Source organism: Drosophila virilis, unplaced genomic scaffold, assembly GCF_030788295.1.
Source record: "Drosophila virilis strain 15010-1051.87 unplaced genomic scaffold, Dvir_AGI_RSII-ME tig00002234, whole genome shotgun sequence".
NCBI lineage: Eukaryota > Metazoa > Arthropoda > Insecta > Diptera > Drosophilidae > Drosophila > Drosophila virilis.
The window spans coordinates 62,501-75,733 of NW_027212898.1; the positions used below are offsets into that span (position 1 = coordinate 62,501).

Here is a 13,233-nt window from a genome sequence, read left to right on the forward strand (position 1 = left end):
ACGGTGCAGTCTTATCGCCCCTGAAGCCTGCAGGCAATTTGGACTTTACGAGTGACGAACATCTTGAAAATGGTATTGAAAACGTGTCCAAAGCAAAATTAGTCAAACTGATATACACGTTGATGTTGCCTGCAAAGAAATCCAACCTTACCTCGCTTGAACAACCCACGTTGCGTCCACAAATCTTTTGCATGAGCCACAGCAAGTATTAGTATTTTATGTTTGTTTTTATTTTATGTTTTACTTGTGCCTTAATTTATTTCATTTGTTTCTTAATTTAAACATATTTTGTAGTTGTATAGTTCTATTTGTTGTTTAATGCACAGTGCCTATTATTACATATTAAGTATTTTTGCGTTGTTTTCATTGGTCTTAGAATGTTACTTCTTATTAAAGTCGAAAATAGCAAAAGTGTTTTCCTATTTCTTTGTTTGTACTAAATTGAGAGAAATATTTGTTGAAAAACTTATTTTATAATTCTGATGTTTTTGTGATCTACTCAAGCACCTCATGCTTGATATTTTTTCGTTGGCATTAAGACAGTTTGAATACAAATCGCGCATTTATAAATGAATTTTCACAAAGCAGGATTTGTTTTTTTTTATTTAATATAAATTTAAAAATATATATATATATAAATATATATAATATTTATGCAATTAAAAAGCTATATTCAGAGTATAGATCTATAAAATAGTCAAGAATATAATAATTTCAATATGATAGTACCTTTTTGGTTTTTTTAATAGACAATGCCCAATTCTATAAATCTTTATCCATTGGAAAACTCCTAAAAAGTCGTTGTATTAGATTAAATGCCTAAGTTAGGTGCTCTGTGTCGTAATTCCTCTATACAAAACGAATCATTTATTTTCCAATCATTAGATGCCACAAAGAACACGATTGCTGTAGACGGACAAAAAAAAGTACCAGATAAAGGCCCTGTAATGTTGTTGTACGAACTATTTAATGATGTTAATTTTGAATGCATGAATATCGACGGCGCCCAAAACAACTGTCGCTTTAAAATGACAGTCACTATCAATGATAAAAAGTTTGACGGCACAGGTGGGTATCGCTAATTAATTATTTAGAACTATTAGATTACAAATTACCGCTATTTAGGTCCCTCCAAGAAACTGGCTAAGAATGCAGCCGCTAAAGCCGCGCTTGCATCTTTGTGCAATATTTCTTATAGTCCGATGATGGCGCCACAGAAGAATGCGCCATTACCAATAGATGATAAGTCATCATCAATGGAATTACCGCAAATACATGCGGACACTATCGGACGGTTAGTGTTGGAAAAGTTCATGGAAGTTATCAAGGGCCAGGAGGCGTACTCACGGCGAAAAGTACTGGCAGGCATAGTTATGACAGAAAACATGAATTTTTGCGAAGCAAAAGTAAGTGCGAAAATATTAACTTTTATAACCAGCTCTGATTTCATATATTTACAGGTCATTTCAGTGTCAACGGGCACAAAGTGTGTTAGTGGTGAGCACATGAGCGTTAATGGGGCTGTTCTTAATGACTCACATGCTGAAATAGTATCCAGGCGCTGTCTTCTAAAATACTTGTATGCTCAACTTGATCTCCAGTGTAATCAGGGTATGCTTTTATAATTAGCTATTTTTGAAAATTTGATAAGCTTTACGACACTATTATATATTTACTTACCAAAGTACCTTAGTTTGTAAATAACTTGTACAGCTAGCTAACTTTCTTATGCGATTTCCATAGCATGCATCTTAGTAGTTGCTCCTTACGTAATTACTTTTTGCAAATAACAGATGCCTGCAGTGCTAAATATACATAAGTTATTAACAAAGAATAAATGAATAAATAAGAATACATATTTGAAGGCATCAAAGAATAAACAAAGAATGTAAATTGGCACCAATTAAATTAAAATAAGAATATTTTCGTAAACCGAGCCATTTTAATAAACATAGACAATCGGTTGTGTTTGAATAGAAAAATTTAATGCTTAATACGTTTTAAGCATTGAAAGAGTCAGTTCTAGTTACTGAAAGTTCAAATTTCAGCAAATTCGAATTCTAAATGTAGTAATTAGAGAACCTAACGTTATCAAATAAATGTTATATACAAATAACGCTTATATCAAAATCAAATATTTTCCAGCATAATGTATGCACGAATTCGGCCTTTTTACAAAAAATTACTAGTCGCAATGTTTGTGTTTCCTTAACTTAGATATATTTTTCTAAAACACAGCTAAAGTCGCGTTTAAACGTTACAATTATCATTCGGCCTCGTAAAGTACTGGCGAAACGAATTACGTTTCTTAAATTGTACACATTGACCAACAATGGTGACTGTCGACAAACAGCTGTGTCTGCGCATTAGTATTTTTTTAAACTTTGGCTCTCGTTGGATCTCGTTTTATCTCCTGTTCCATTGCATAAATTAAAACCAACCTAAATAAGGTAACTGTAGGAGTATGACTTAGTCGGACACTCTCGCTTGAGCACTATACGTATAAATACATATACATATAAACATTATCAAGCAGAAACAAATTTCTTATTTTTATCTGTTTGCTGTAAAAAAGAAATAAAAAATGCATAAAATGCTCAGTTTCAGTGACTTGTACATAGTTGATTTACCGATATACAAAAACTTAACTATGGGTATTTATAAGCTAAATAACTTAACTATACTATATAACTATAACTATAAAATGCTCAGTTTCAGTGACTTGTACATAGTTGATTTACCGATATACAAAAACTTAACTATGGGTATTTATAAGCTAAATAACTTATATTGGTCACTTTTTAATTATTAATTACGAATTACATAGACCCTTTTACTATAAGCATTCAAATGGTACATTGTTTATGTAGCATTAGTGTTTGCCTGATTTATAATATAAATTATCAATTCAAATTTTTTTTTATACAAATATACTTCTTTCTCTACCCATTAAATTTTAATAATAACGTTGGGACGGATGCGGCTTTTAGGCATCGTAACTGTAAACTAAGAAACTTCCTTAAAAAATGCGGTGTTTATGTGCAAATATTATTATACCCTGAACATATTAAAAATGGGTGTAAGGGTATATTGTGTTTGTGCAAAATCCAAATGTTTGTAACAGGCAGAAGGAAGCATCTCTGACCTCATAAAGTATATATATTCTTGATCAGCCCCAATAGCCGAGTCAATTTAGCCATGTCCGTCTGTCTGTCTGTCCGTATGTATGAATGCAAGGATCTCAGAACCTATAAGAGCTAGAGATGTAGGTGCTCCTAGTGCCTGCGCAGATTGAGTTTGTTTCCAATAATCGATACATTACTCCGTTTCCAAGCAATCGATAAAAATCGATATCGATATCCTGGTTTTTGGGCAATTTTGGTAAATAATAAGAGCTAGAGTCACCAAACTTGACATATAGCTTCTAAAATAGAATATATATATATCTATATGCATTTGATGTTGGAAGAAGAGGGTTCAGCGTATCCTAGTCGGGAGCTCCCGACTAGAACCTCTTACTGTTTTTAAATTTATTTTATTTTATTTTTGGTTTTTTAAGTGCTTTTTAAAAACATCTTTTTTCTGATGTAAAGCAAAGTCCGCATCCGCATTTACGCTCCCAACTGTATATTATAAGAATAAGCATAAAATACCACCGAAAACAAATTACATGTATATACTTATATATATATATATATATATATATATATATATATATATATATATATATATATGTAATTTGTTTATATATATATTCTTAATTAAGAGCAGAATCAAAATATTCCTACAAAAACACAAAACCTAACTTTGATTTATATACATTTGATTATTCTTGTTTACTTTTTCCTGATATATAGCAACAGCATATCAGTCGATTTTCGTGAGGAATACAGACGGGCAATACCCTTATAAACTAAAATCCGGGGTACATTTCCATTTGTATATAAATACAGCACCATGTGGGGATGCACGGATATTTAGTCCTCACGAAAACGACACTGGTGTTGATAAGCATCCAAATAGGTTGGTACAACACTTATTTAAATACTAATACTAAAACTATAAAAAAATTATTAGAAAAACTTTTGAAAACCATTCAAATGAGGGTTTTGATAACTTAACTGCGTCAAATTGCATATGCCCACAATAGAGTTAAAATGAATGTCTAGATAAAAGTTGTAACCGAATATGTACAGTAATGAAACCAATTCATTTACTCTTTTCACAAAGGGAACCAATATACTATGGTTTTGCGCTATATCTAATTTTATTCAATTTTCTCCCCTCTAAAATCAATGTTTTCAAGCCTAAGGGTTGTAGTTTTTGCGCCACAAGCCCCATTAAAGAAGACTTGCGACGTTAGGCACTTTGTCGCAATGAATATGTTTATCGTATTTTGTGCCCTGCTGAAAAGATTAGACTTTTTTTTTACAGCTGGGTACATTTTAAAATAATTACAAATTTATTGTGTTGCATCCTGCAAAGTGGTAAACATTTTAGTTTTCGACATACATATCTATGCGGCTCTTTGTCCGTTTGTTGCCGCATCGATTTTTTTTCGATGTTATTGAATTTAAAGTATCGGATAGATACAGGTGCACACGGACCGTAGATTAAGGGATAAAAATTGTTAAATTGTAGCATTTCAACGCTCGGTTGTAAAGAGTCTAATGAATTCATTCTAAGATAAACCACTTGGAACGCTGAAGAACTGGAAGAACTGGGGAGAAAAACAAGTATTTGTAGGTTGTAGGTTAACAATTACCGAATAGATGAGATCCAGTTTCGCTTTCGGATTCTTAATCGTTAACAAAATGTATATCATATAACTCCCATACGCTCGTGCTATGTCTGTGGTCGCAGCTACAAACTGCTGTATTTTTGACTTAAATTTCAACTTCGCAATTTAAACAGGCCGACCGACGTTTACTTTTTATTTTTTAATCAACGTAAGGGAAACATTTTATTTTTTTATTAACAAAGTAACTATCGGCACTCTTATTCAAAACACTTTTTCTAAAGACTATTGTAATATGGTATATCGCGACGATCCAAATTCTTATGAACGCTTGATAGTATGCTTTTTCTCAGAAAATTTAAATGTATAAAAATGTGAAAGTCTTCTACCCTGAATTAATTGAAAATGGGTTATAATGGAATTCTAGTTTCAAGCGCAAGGAAAGAAAGAATCTTCTCCAACCCCAAGCAAAGAGCTTGGCCGGTCTAGGTTTTTCTGTCCGTCAATTTGGGAAAAGAGATAAGCTTGACAATTGGAACTTAATATATATATTCTCATATATCAGAACGAGTATCTTATTTATTCGTTATCTCCTCCCGTTCCGTTAAATGTCAATTTTTGGGATTGTATTTTTAAGCATTAGTAGAACAATGTAAGGAACTACACTACTCGTATAGAATACATTGATTAAAAATTGTCATTTTATTTTTGGAGGCATCGGGTTTTGGTATTTATTTATATATTTAAGCGCTCAGTCTTATAAAAATTGATACGGACTCTTTTTAATATCGCAAAGGGAAGCTAAGCACTGCGCAGCATAAAGTGCTCTGCAAGTAGCAACGGAAGCGTGCATTTTTGATCTTTTGTGTATACTTCAGGTTATCTAGTAATGTGGAAAGCCCGACTGGACCACTTTTTCTTTCTTTTTAAGAATGTTGTTTATAATTTTTTTTGTCTGAAACCTTTTAGTTGACGAGGCGAGTCAAAAACAGAAATATATTGAACACAGAAATGTTATACAAGAATTTAAAGTTTGACCGTTCCTTCCTTAGACGGCAATATAATATATTGTTCCGAGGTTTGGGCCAAATTGAAAATGGTAAATAAATGATCAAAATAAAGGATTGTTCAAACATAAACTAAATTTCTGACATGTAATATATGCATCAAAAAATGTAATAAATCTAGTTTGTTGGAAAAAGACAGACTAACATGAATGTGAATAGCTCCAAGTCTGTTATCATGTTATATAAAAAGCGACGTATTGTTCCTATTGTTTCTGTGTAAGAAGTCTGATATTATTCTCAGCGATACAATTTTATCATGCTGCAAAAATATGGAGCTGTATTAATAGGATGTTCTTCAAAAAGCCTACTGCCGTTAGCAAAAATTTGTATTCCTTTAGTTGGTATTCGCCTTTATGCATACATGTAAGTGTTTAAGAGGTTTGTTTTTGTATGTAGTCATATTTTCTATAGGCTGATTTGATTATTTTGCAGTTTTTTAAAAAAGTTATGATATGAATAATGCCACAAAGCGGTGTATGTGTCATTTCTAAAGAAGGTAGACGCATATCAGATTGTATGTAATGGTTAGAAAATTAGGTTCACGTTTTAATTATAACTTACCTTTTTTGTCTGTTCTTGGCTTGCCAATAATCACATGCAACTAACTGCTTTTGGATTTTCACATAATTTTTGGCTCCCTTGGTTTAAACCAAACCCTGGCAATATAAACATTAATAACTACTAACGTATAGAAAAGCACGCGGACAGTTGCGTACGAAAATCGAATCAGGAGAAGGAACCATACCAGTTAAGAGCAGCGATGGAATACAAACATGGGATGGCGTACTGCAGGTAAGTGTTTACATTTTAAATGTTCTATAATCTTAATCAAATTTCATATACACAGGGCCAACGCTTGCTTACAATGTCATGCTCCGATAAAATTGCACGATGGAACATTGTGGGTATTCAGGGCTCACTGTTGTCTGCTATTATCGAACCAGTGTACCTGCATTCCATTGTATTGGGCAGTTTATTGCACCCAGAACATATGTATCGCGCTGTGTGTGGACGTATTGAAAAGTCAATACAGGGTCTGCCACCTCCGTATCATTTAAACAAGCCACGTCTTGCGCTGGTTACTTCTGCAGAACCGCGAAATCAAGCAAAAGCTCCAAACTTCGGAATTAATTGGACCATTGGAGACACTGAACTAGAGGTGGTCAATTCGCTGACCGGGCGAACCATTGGCGGTCAAGTGTCAAGGATTACAAAACAAGCTTTCTTTGATAAATATGGGTTTTTAATGAAAAACTTGCCGGGCATGCAAAATCGCAAGGTCACCAAAGATTACGGGGAAACAAAGGCAGACGTCAAGGATTACCAGGTAAATTAGATGGTTTATTTTTTAATAAGTCTCCACCACATACTCACTTTGCATTGCAGACGGCTAAGCAAGAGCTGTTTTCTGCATTCAAGCGAGAGGATCTTGGCAGTTGGCTTAAAAAACCAATTGAGCAAGACCAGTTCGGGCTTGTGGAATGACTGCGTTCAGCGTTACTATCAACCGGATACATTTGTAACACAGTACATTTTTTAAAAAAAGACAGCAACAACGGCAAGCAATTAATAGAATTAGATAATATAGCTTATAAAAAAACTTGCGATGTAGACTGCACTTTTAGTTTTGTCCAATCAAATCAAACTCAATTAAATTTGATTGATAACCTGCCGATAAACCATCGGAACAACAACGACAGACATATAGGTTCAAAATTTGGAACAATGAGAATTCTCAGTAGAATATTTCTAGAATAGAGTGTAGTTTTTATGCTGGAACTAAGTAAAGAAGTATTATGGCGTTTTACTTAAAATTAGTTGATCTTACTAATAACCATAGATATCGAAGATAACATTTATAAGCTATCAAGGACAATTTTTAAAACTAACATTTCTCATGATATTTCTCACATTGATTAATTATGGTTTGGGTGAGTTTATTTTGTTAGTTTGACCCAATATATTTATATATGAATATAAAAATAATTATATATAAAAGCATGTAAAGTTACATCTGATGTATACCAGCCTCTGCAACAAATAAGAACATAACATCTACTTTATGGAAGCTTTTATGAAACTATATTAGCGGCTTACTTCATTAGATGCGTGCGAAAGGTGCAGCCGCTCATGTTTTTGCCTTTGGATTTATATTCTGCATGCTACCGTCACAATCAGTTTAAAATGTTGGCTAAGTTAAAACTAATGGAAACAGGAAATAACTGCCATCGACACGCTGAAGATTGTCTACCCTGGTAGAAAATAAATTCGTTATTTCTGAGTTTTCGTAAAGATATCTTGAAAAATATTAAATTTAAACGAACATAGAATAACTTAATTTTTGAATGGGCGTTCCCATGGCAGTTATACAATATCGCGGTCCGCTGTTAATTAGATTTTGCTTAGATGTTGGGCACACACACAAATTACTGCCGGTGCTTGGTGAAGATATCTTGACAAATATCTAACAGAGTTATTCATACAGTATCTAAATATTAATAAATTATTTAATCATATCTCTTCTCTAAAAAATAAATCCAAAGAATTAGTTTTTGAATACGATTTTTTTGTAAGATGCATTTCATGTATTTGCGACGAAATACCATTTTGGTTTATTTCTAAAACTATATATATGAAACTTACTTAAAACGTACTCAAATCTCAATTAAAATCATATACAAAAACAGAGTGATCAGAAAATTGATTTTATTAATAATGTAATACGTTAGTTTATTGTATTGTCATATAGGCATCAATACGTGAATCCATAATTTTGTCTGTAGTTATTTCTCTTAAAAATTTTGACAGACAATAAAAAAATCTTTGCTAAGATTGTAATCTCTATTTAAGTATAATTCCTTGGAAGCAGCCTATATATTTATTGTTTTGTTTGTTAAAATTCACTCAATTTTCTTTTACAAAATTTGATTTAAATTGTACACCTATTTAAATTGTACAGGGGTAATTATTACTTAAAAAAAAACATCGAAATATACATTAATTTTTAATAGTTTTTTTGTTTGTAGTTAATTGTAATTAAAGACTTTTTTTAATAAAAAATGTAGGTATCTCTGGTAAGAAACTACCTTTGTTAGGGTCAAGTGTTAATGTTCGAGCTATATATATCCAACAATCTTCCGATTCAGTGCCATCCGCTTAAACAACTTTTAGAGTAGGGGTGTTACATCTTTCTAAGTTTATATGTTTATATATTGAACTCGAATTAATTGAGGTAATCTAAATACAAAAGATGTTAAATTCAAATCTTCCAAGAAAACAAAATTGCTCTCCAGAAACAGTAAAATACTTTTTGGTCGGTTTGCATATTTAACGGGTAGATTTGCAGATTTTAAAGGTATCAGAAAGAACTTATTAATTAATAATTGTCAAGATCACTTATAGCTAAATATTCAATACATGGGCCTTAGTCAATTGAAACCTTAAAGACTTTAATTGAATTAAGTAAAAAATATTGGAACATATTACTTTGATGTTACCTAAAGAAATACATTAATGTAGTTGCATAGTTTTGAATAAATCATAAAGTCAAGCATCAATTTTTGATTTGTAAAATATATTCAATTTACATTGAAAATGTTTTGCTTTCACTTAAAAGGTTTTGCACAACATATATAAATTAAATTATTAGCTACAAATATGATGGAATTAAATCGATGGAACTTGACAAGGTATCACTTCCGCAATGTTAGAATGCTGTTGACATTGCTTGCACGTGCTTCTAAATTAACTAAATATAATACTTATTTACTGATGTATAGGAAAACATACACAAACACTTACACATTCGAGTATTCTTGCAAATATTAAGATGGACAAAAACAAAAATTATTAATTTGGCAGTTGATGTGCATAAGTAATATAAACTTTTTTAATAGGTGATGTTTACATACCCAAATAATAATTTTTATTTTTCTTAACATTTTGAAGACGTAAAATTTCCGATCAACGCAATCTTAAATTGTCTATGAACCAATTTAAAAGCGTATAATAGTTTTGGGCAAAAGTATGTAACAGGCAGAATGAAGCATCTCCGACTTCATAAGGTATATCAATTAAGAAATTTAAGGGCTCGTAGATGGTGTCGTATATCGACCGGCTGCGTCTGCATGTGTAGAACGCTTATTAAATATGTTTTGCAAATCATTGAAGTCTAATATTGCCGGGTTAACAATCCCAATTTATTAGTCTTGCGGACAAGTAGGGAATTAAATGAGTGGTGGTGACTGAGTGTTCTTTAGGTTATGCCGGACGGCTGTGTTACAATTGGGGACTTGGGACTGTCATACGACAGTGCTTTTAATTCAGCCTGACGGATTTAATCATCTTGATTCGTATCGACAAGCAGCGTTTTATTTTCAATAAAAATGTTCCTTCCGGTGTCCTTTTGATTCTTCTAAAGCAAAAACCAGAAGTATAATCTACCGAAGCCATAACCGGTAATGTCGACTCAGCTTAAGACTCAGCATAACTGATAAACAATTCAAATTGCGACATGGGAAGTATCATGTTACCAGCGACTACTTTGTAGCCCATGCGAGGGTAGCTATAAATATAAGGGGCCTAGCAAGCGAGGGTTATTTGTTAACTTATGTATTGTAAAAAAGGAATTTAGATTTATAGTTTTGGTTTTTTAGTTTTTAACAAGGACGTTAATAATTTCTTGCTCCTCTTAAAAGTGTTCAGGTATATTTTTAAAATGTAAAGCTATTTCTTCGCTAAATGGATTTGATTTATTTTTTTAACAATTTTTTCTTCGTTTTTCTTTATTGCGAGTTTGATTTGCTACCAAGGCCGTCCATAGGGCCTATGTGGATTTATTCTTTGGTGAAAAGACATTAATTCTCATTTTTAATTAGTAGTTCTTACCGTGTTAACAATTTCTGCGGTTTTGACAACTTGCGGCCTCGATATAGTAATTTAGTTAAGGTTGTAGTTTTATTATGCATTATGCATAGAGCCCCATGGCTGAAACTTTCCTAAGTATTTATTTGACAGTATATTGTTAGTTAAAATAACTTTCTTTTGGCATGATAGCCGGAATATTGTTGATTCTCCTTTGTTTGGATCTGTCCCTACCATAACTTTCGATATGGCTAGTAGTCCCACGGTGGCTCTTTGGAATGCGCTGACTTGGTACCTCTGTCGATTATTGGTCATGCACCTTGGTCATGATCGTTGGGGTGGGTGCATAAGAGATTTCTATTGATTCTTGTCCTCCCCTTTAAAAAGCGTACGCACTCGGACGTGATGTAATAGCGTGTTTGGGAATGTGTTTCTACCTTTTCAGACGGACAACTACTGCCGTTATTAAAATGAGTAGTGTGATTGGGAGGGTAAAGCTTACGGGTTTTGTACTTGTGTTGCTGCTCCTGAGGGTTTCCAGTTAATTTGTGACATTTATATTGATCTCGTTAAAGTGATTTTCCGCTCTTAGTTGAAGTAAGGGCACACGCTTTTTACGCGTCGCGTTATCCTTGTACGACATTGTGTCCCTGCTCCGACGCTAATTAAACAATTGTAAATAGTTTTTTTTATTAAAAAAATACAACCGTTTACTTTGAGTGCTGATTAAGAACTAATTTGACAGTTGTTTAAATTAATAAAAATAACTCTAGAGCTGTTGCTGTTGGCGCCGCTAACTTGGCATACGTGCGGATTATTGGCCATGCACCTTGGCCGTGATCGTTGATCTGGGTTCAATATGTAAAGGAATTCTGTTATTTTTGTCCGCTGAGCGTTTCCTAACAAACCATTTTGAGAGGATTTTGTCATCTTATGCCTATTTGTCTTCCATATATCTGACATTATTTGCGATTTGTTAACATCATACACGGCTACTGCTGACAATCGATAAGCGCATGTTTCATTCTTGCCCTCAAATTCTGCTAAGCACTTCACAGCATCTAGGGTGGCTTTCATAGACTTTTTTCTGTTATGCTCAAGAACTTGGAGAGATTGCTTAAAAGCCTTACGAAGCTGCGCCGTTTCTACACCAACACCTTACCATTCACTACAGACATATTGTCGGATTGGGAATTATCAGTGATCTGTCACAAACATCGTTGGTGGCATAAGGGATATTGGGCTTGGCATGGTAACCGGAGCGTCAAGCTCGAAGTGAAGCGGAAGCTAAACAGACGCGGACCTAATGATTCAATACACAGAATCACTGGGTTCGCGTCTCATTGGCTTACGCCCCACGTCAAGCTTGTTAGTTGGAATATACATTATGTAGTTGGAATTGCTTTTATATGTCTGTTCCAAAGATTTTGACAATTGCATGCAGGGTATAGAAAGGGTTGCACAGTTAATAATTTACACTACTAGCACACATGACTTTACGAGTGACCAACTTGAGTGTGGCAACCATGATTGTTTTATCTTGTCATCCGTTAAATTAAATTTTGGTTCATTTACTTTTAAATAAACAATTTAAGTAGCTATTTTTCTTATCTAACAAATCAATATTTGTCGCCAAATACATATATTGTATCTTTTATTTTACGTATAGGTATATATGCTAGATCAGGAAGAATCTGCTTTTAACAAATGACAGTTTGTCGCCCAAATTGAATAAAGGTGCAATAAATTTAAATTTATTGGATTTTATATTAGGGGATCGTTCTGCTTTAAAAATTAAAAACAAATTAAAAATTGAGGACATATAATTTTTATGCTAAATATTTCTGGTATTTCTTACATATAAATATTTGAAAACCTTGCGTAAGTTATATTGCAATCTTTTCAGTAAGTGAACGGCATGGTTATGGGATGTACACAAGAAAAAATTTAGTTTCTATAGTTTCGCCCAATCCTTTCGCATCTGAGTTGCCATGTGTATCAATATCCAACAAAAAACAATGATACTTAAATATGAATAGGAAAAATGAATATTGCAAAATAATAAACATACATATAAAACATAATTTGACCTTATATAAAATACTGTGATACTAAATTTTACTAGTACTTCCAGCATAGCTGCAATTTATCCATTCTAAAATATTCTAAGTTAAAAGTTATAAAAATAGGAACAACTAAATACATTGTAGAACGCTTAACAATAAACCAAATTATACAACGTTTAACAATATTGGCTTAACTAGTTTATAAATTAAGATTTTGCCAAACCTATATATTGGGAAAACTAAGGCAATACTAGACACTCTTACATTTTCAAAATTTGTGAGCGAAACCTTAAGAGAGAAAAATATATATGTATGTATATTATGTGAATATCCAATACAGTTCATAGAAAGCAACTCTGGTGGATTGAATTTACACTTTCACACTTTTTTTATTATTATTAAGTGCTGGAATAAAGTATAATACTAAAAGAATATAATATGGGTTTAAGAGCCTATCATTTTTTTAACATACAAAATATTATATTATGTGCACAACCAG

The 13,233-nt window shown here is 32.7% G+C and overlaps 1 protein-coding gene across 7 annotated transcripts in view; it reads left to right on the forward strand.

The window, feature by feature from the left end:
- Positions 1 to 7,612, forward strand: part of Adar (Adenosine deaminase acting on RNA) — a 14,688-nt gene extending 7,076 nt beyond the window's left edge. For 3 of the 7 annotated variants that reach the window (XM_015168175.3, XM_032433473.2, XM_032433472.2), the window contains exons 4-11: positions 1 to 201; positions 886 to 1,068; positions 1,126 to 1,406; positions 1,461 to 1,611; positions 3,858 to 4,023; positions 6,498 to 6,597; positions 6,653 to 7,132; positions 7,192 to 7,612. The exon at positions 1 to 201 is cut by the window's left edge and continues 97 nt beyond it. In XM_015168175.3, coding sequence (XP_015023661.1) covers positions 1 to 201; positions 886 to 1,068; positions 1,126 to 1,406; positions 1,461 to 1,611; positions 3,858 to 4,023; positions 6,498 to 6,597; positions 6,653 to 7,132; positions 7,192 to 7,290 — 1,661 coding nt within the window. In that variant the 3' untranslated portion in view covers positions 7,291 to 7,612. Of the gene's footprint in view, positions 206 to 885; positions 1,069 to 1,125; positions 1,407 to 1,460; positions 2,789 to 3,857; positions 4,024 to 6,497; positions 6,598 to 6,652; positions 7,133 to 7,191 lie in introns of those variants that run through there. The other 4 variants (XM_032433474.2, XM_032433475.2, XM_032433476.2 and 1 more) reach the window with 4 other exon arrangements.
- The last annotated feature ends 5,621 nt before the right edge of the window (positions 7,613 to 13,233 follow it).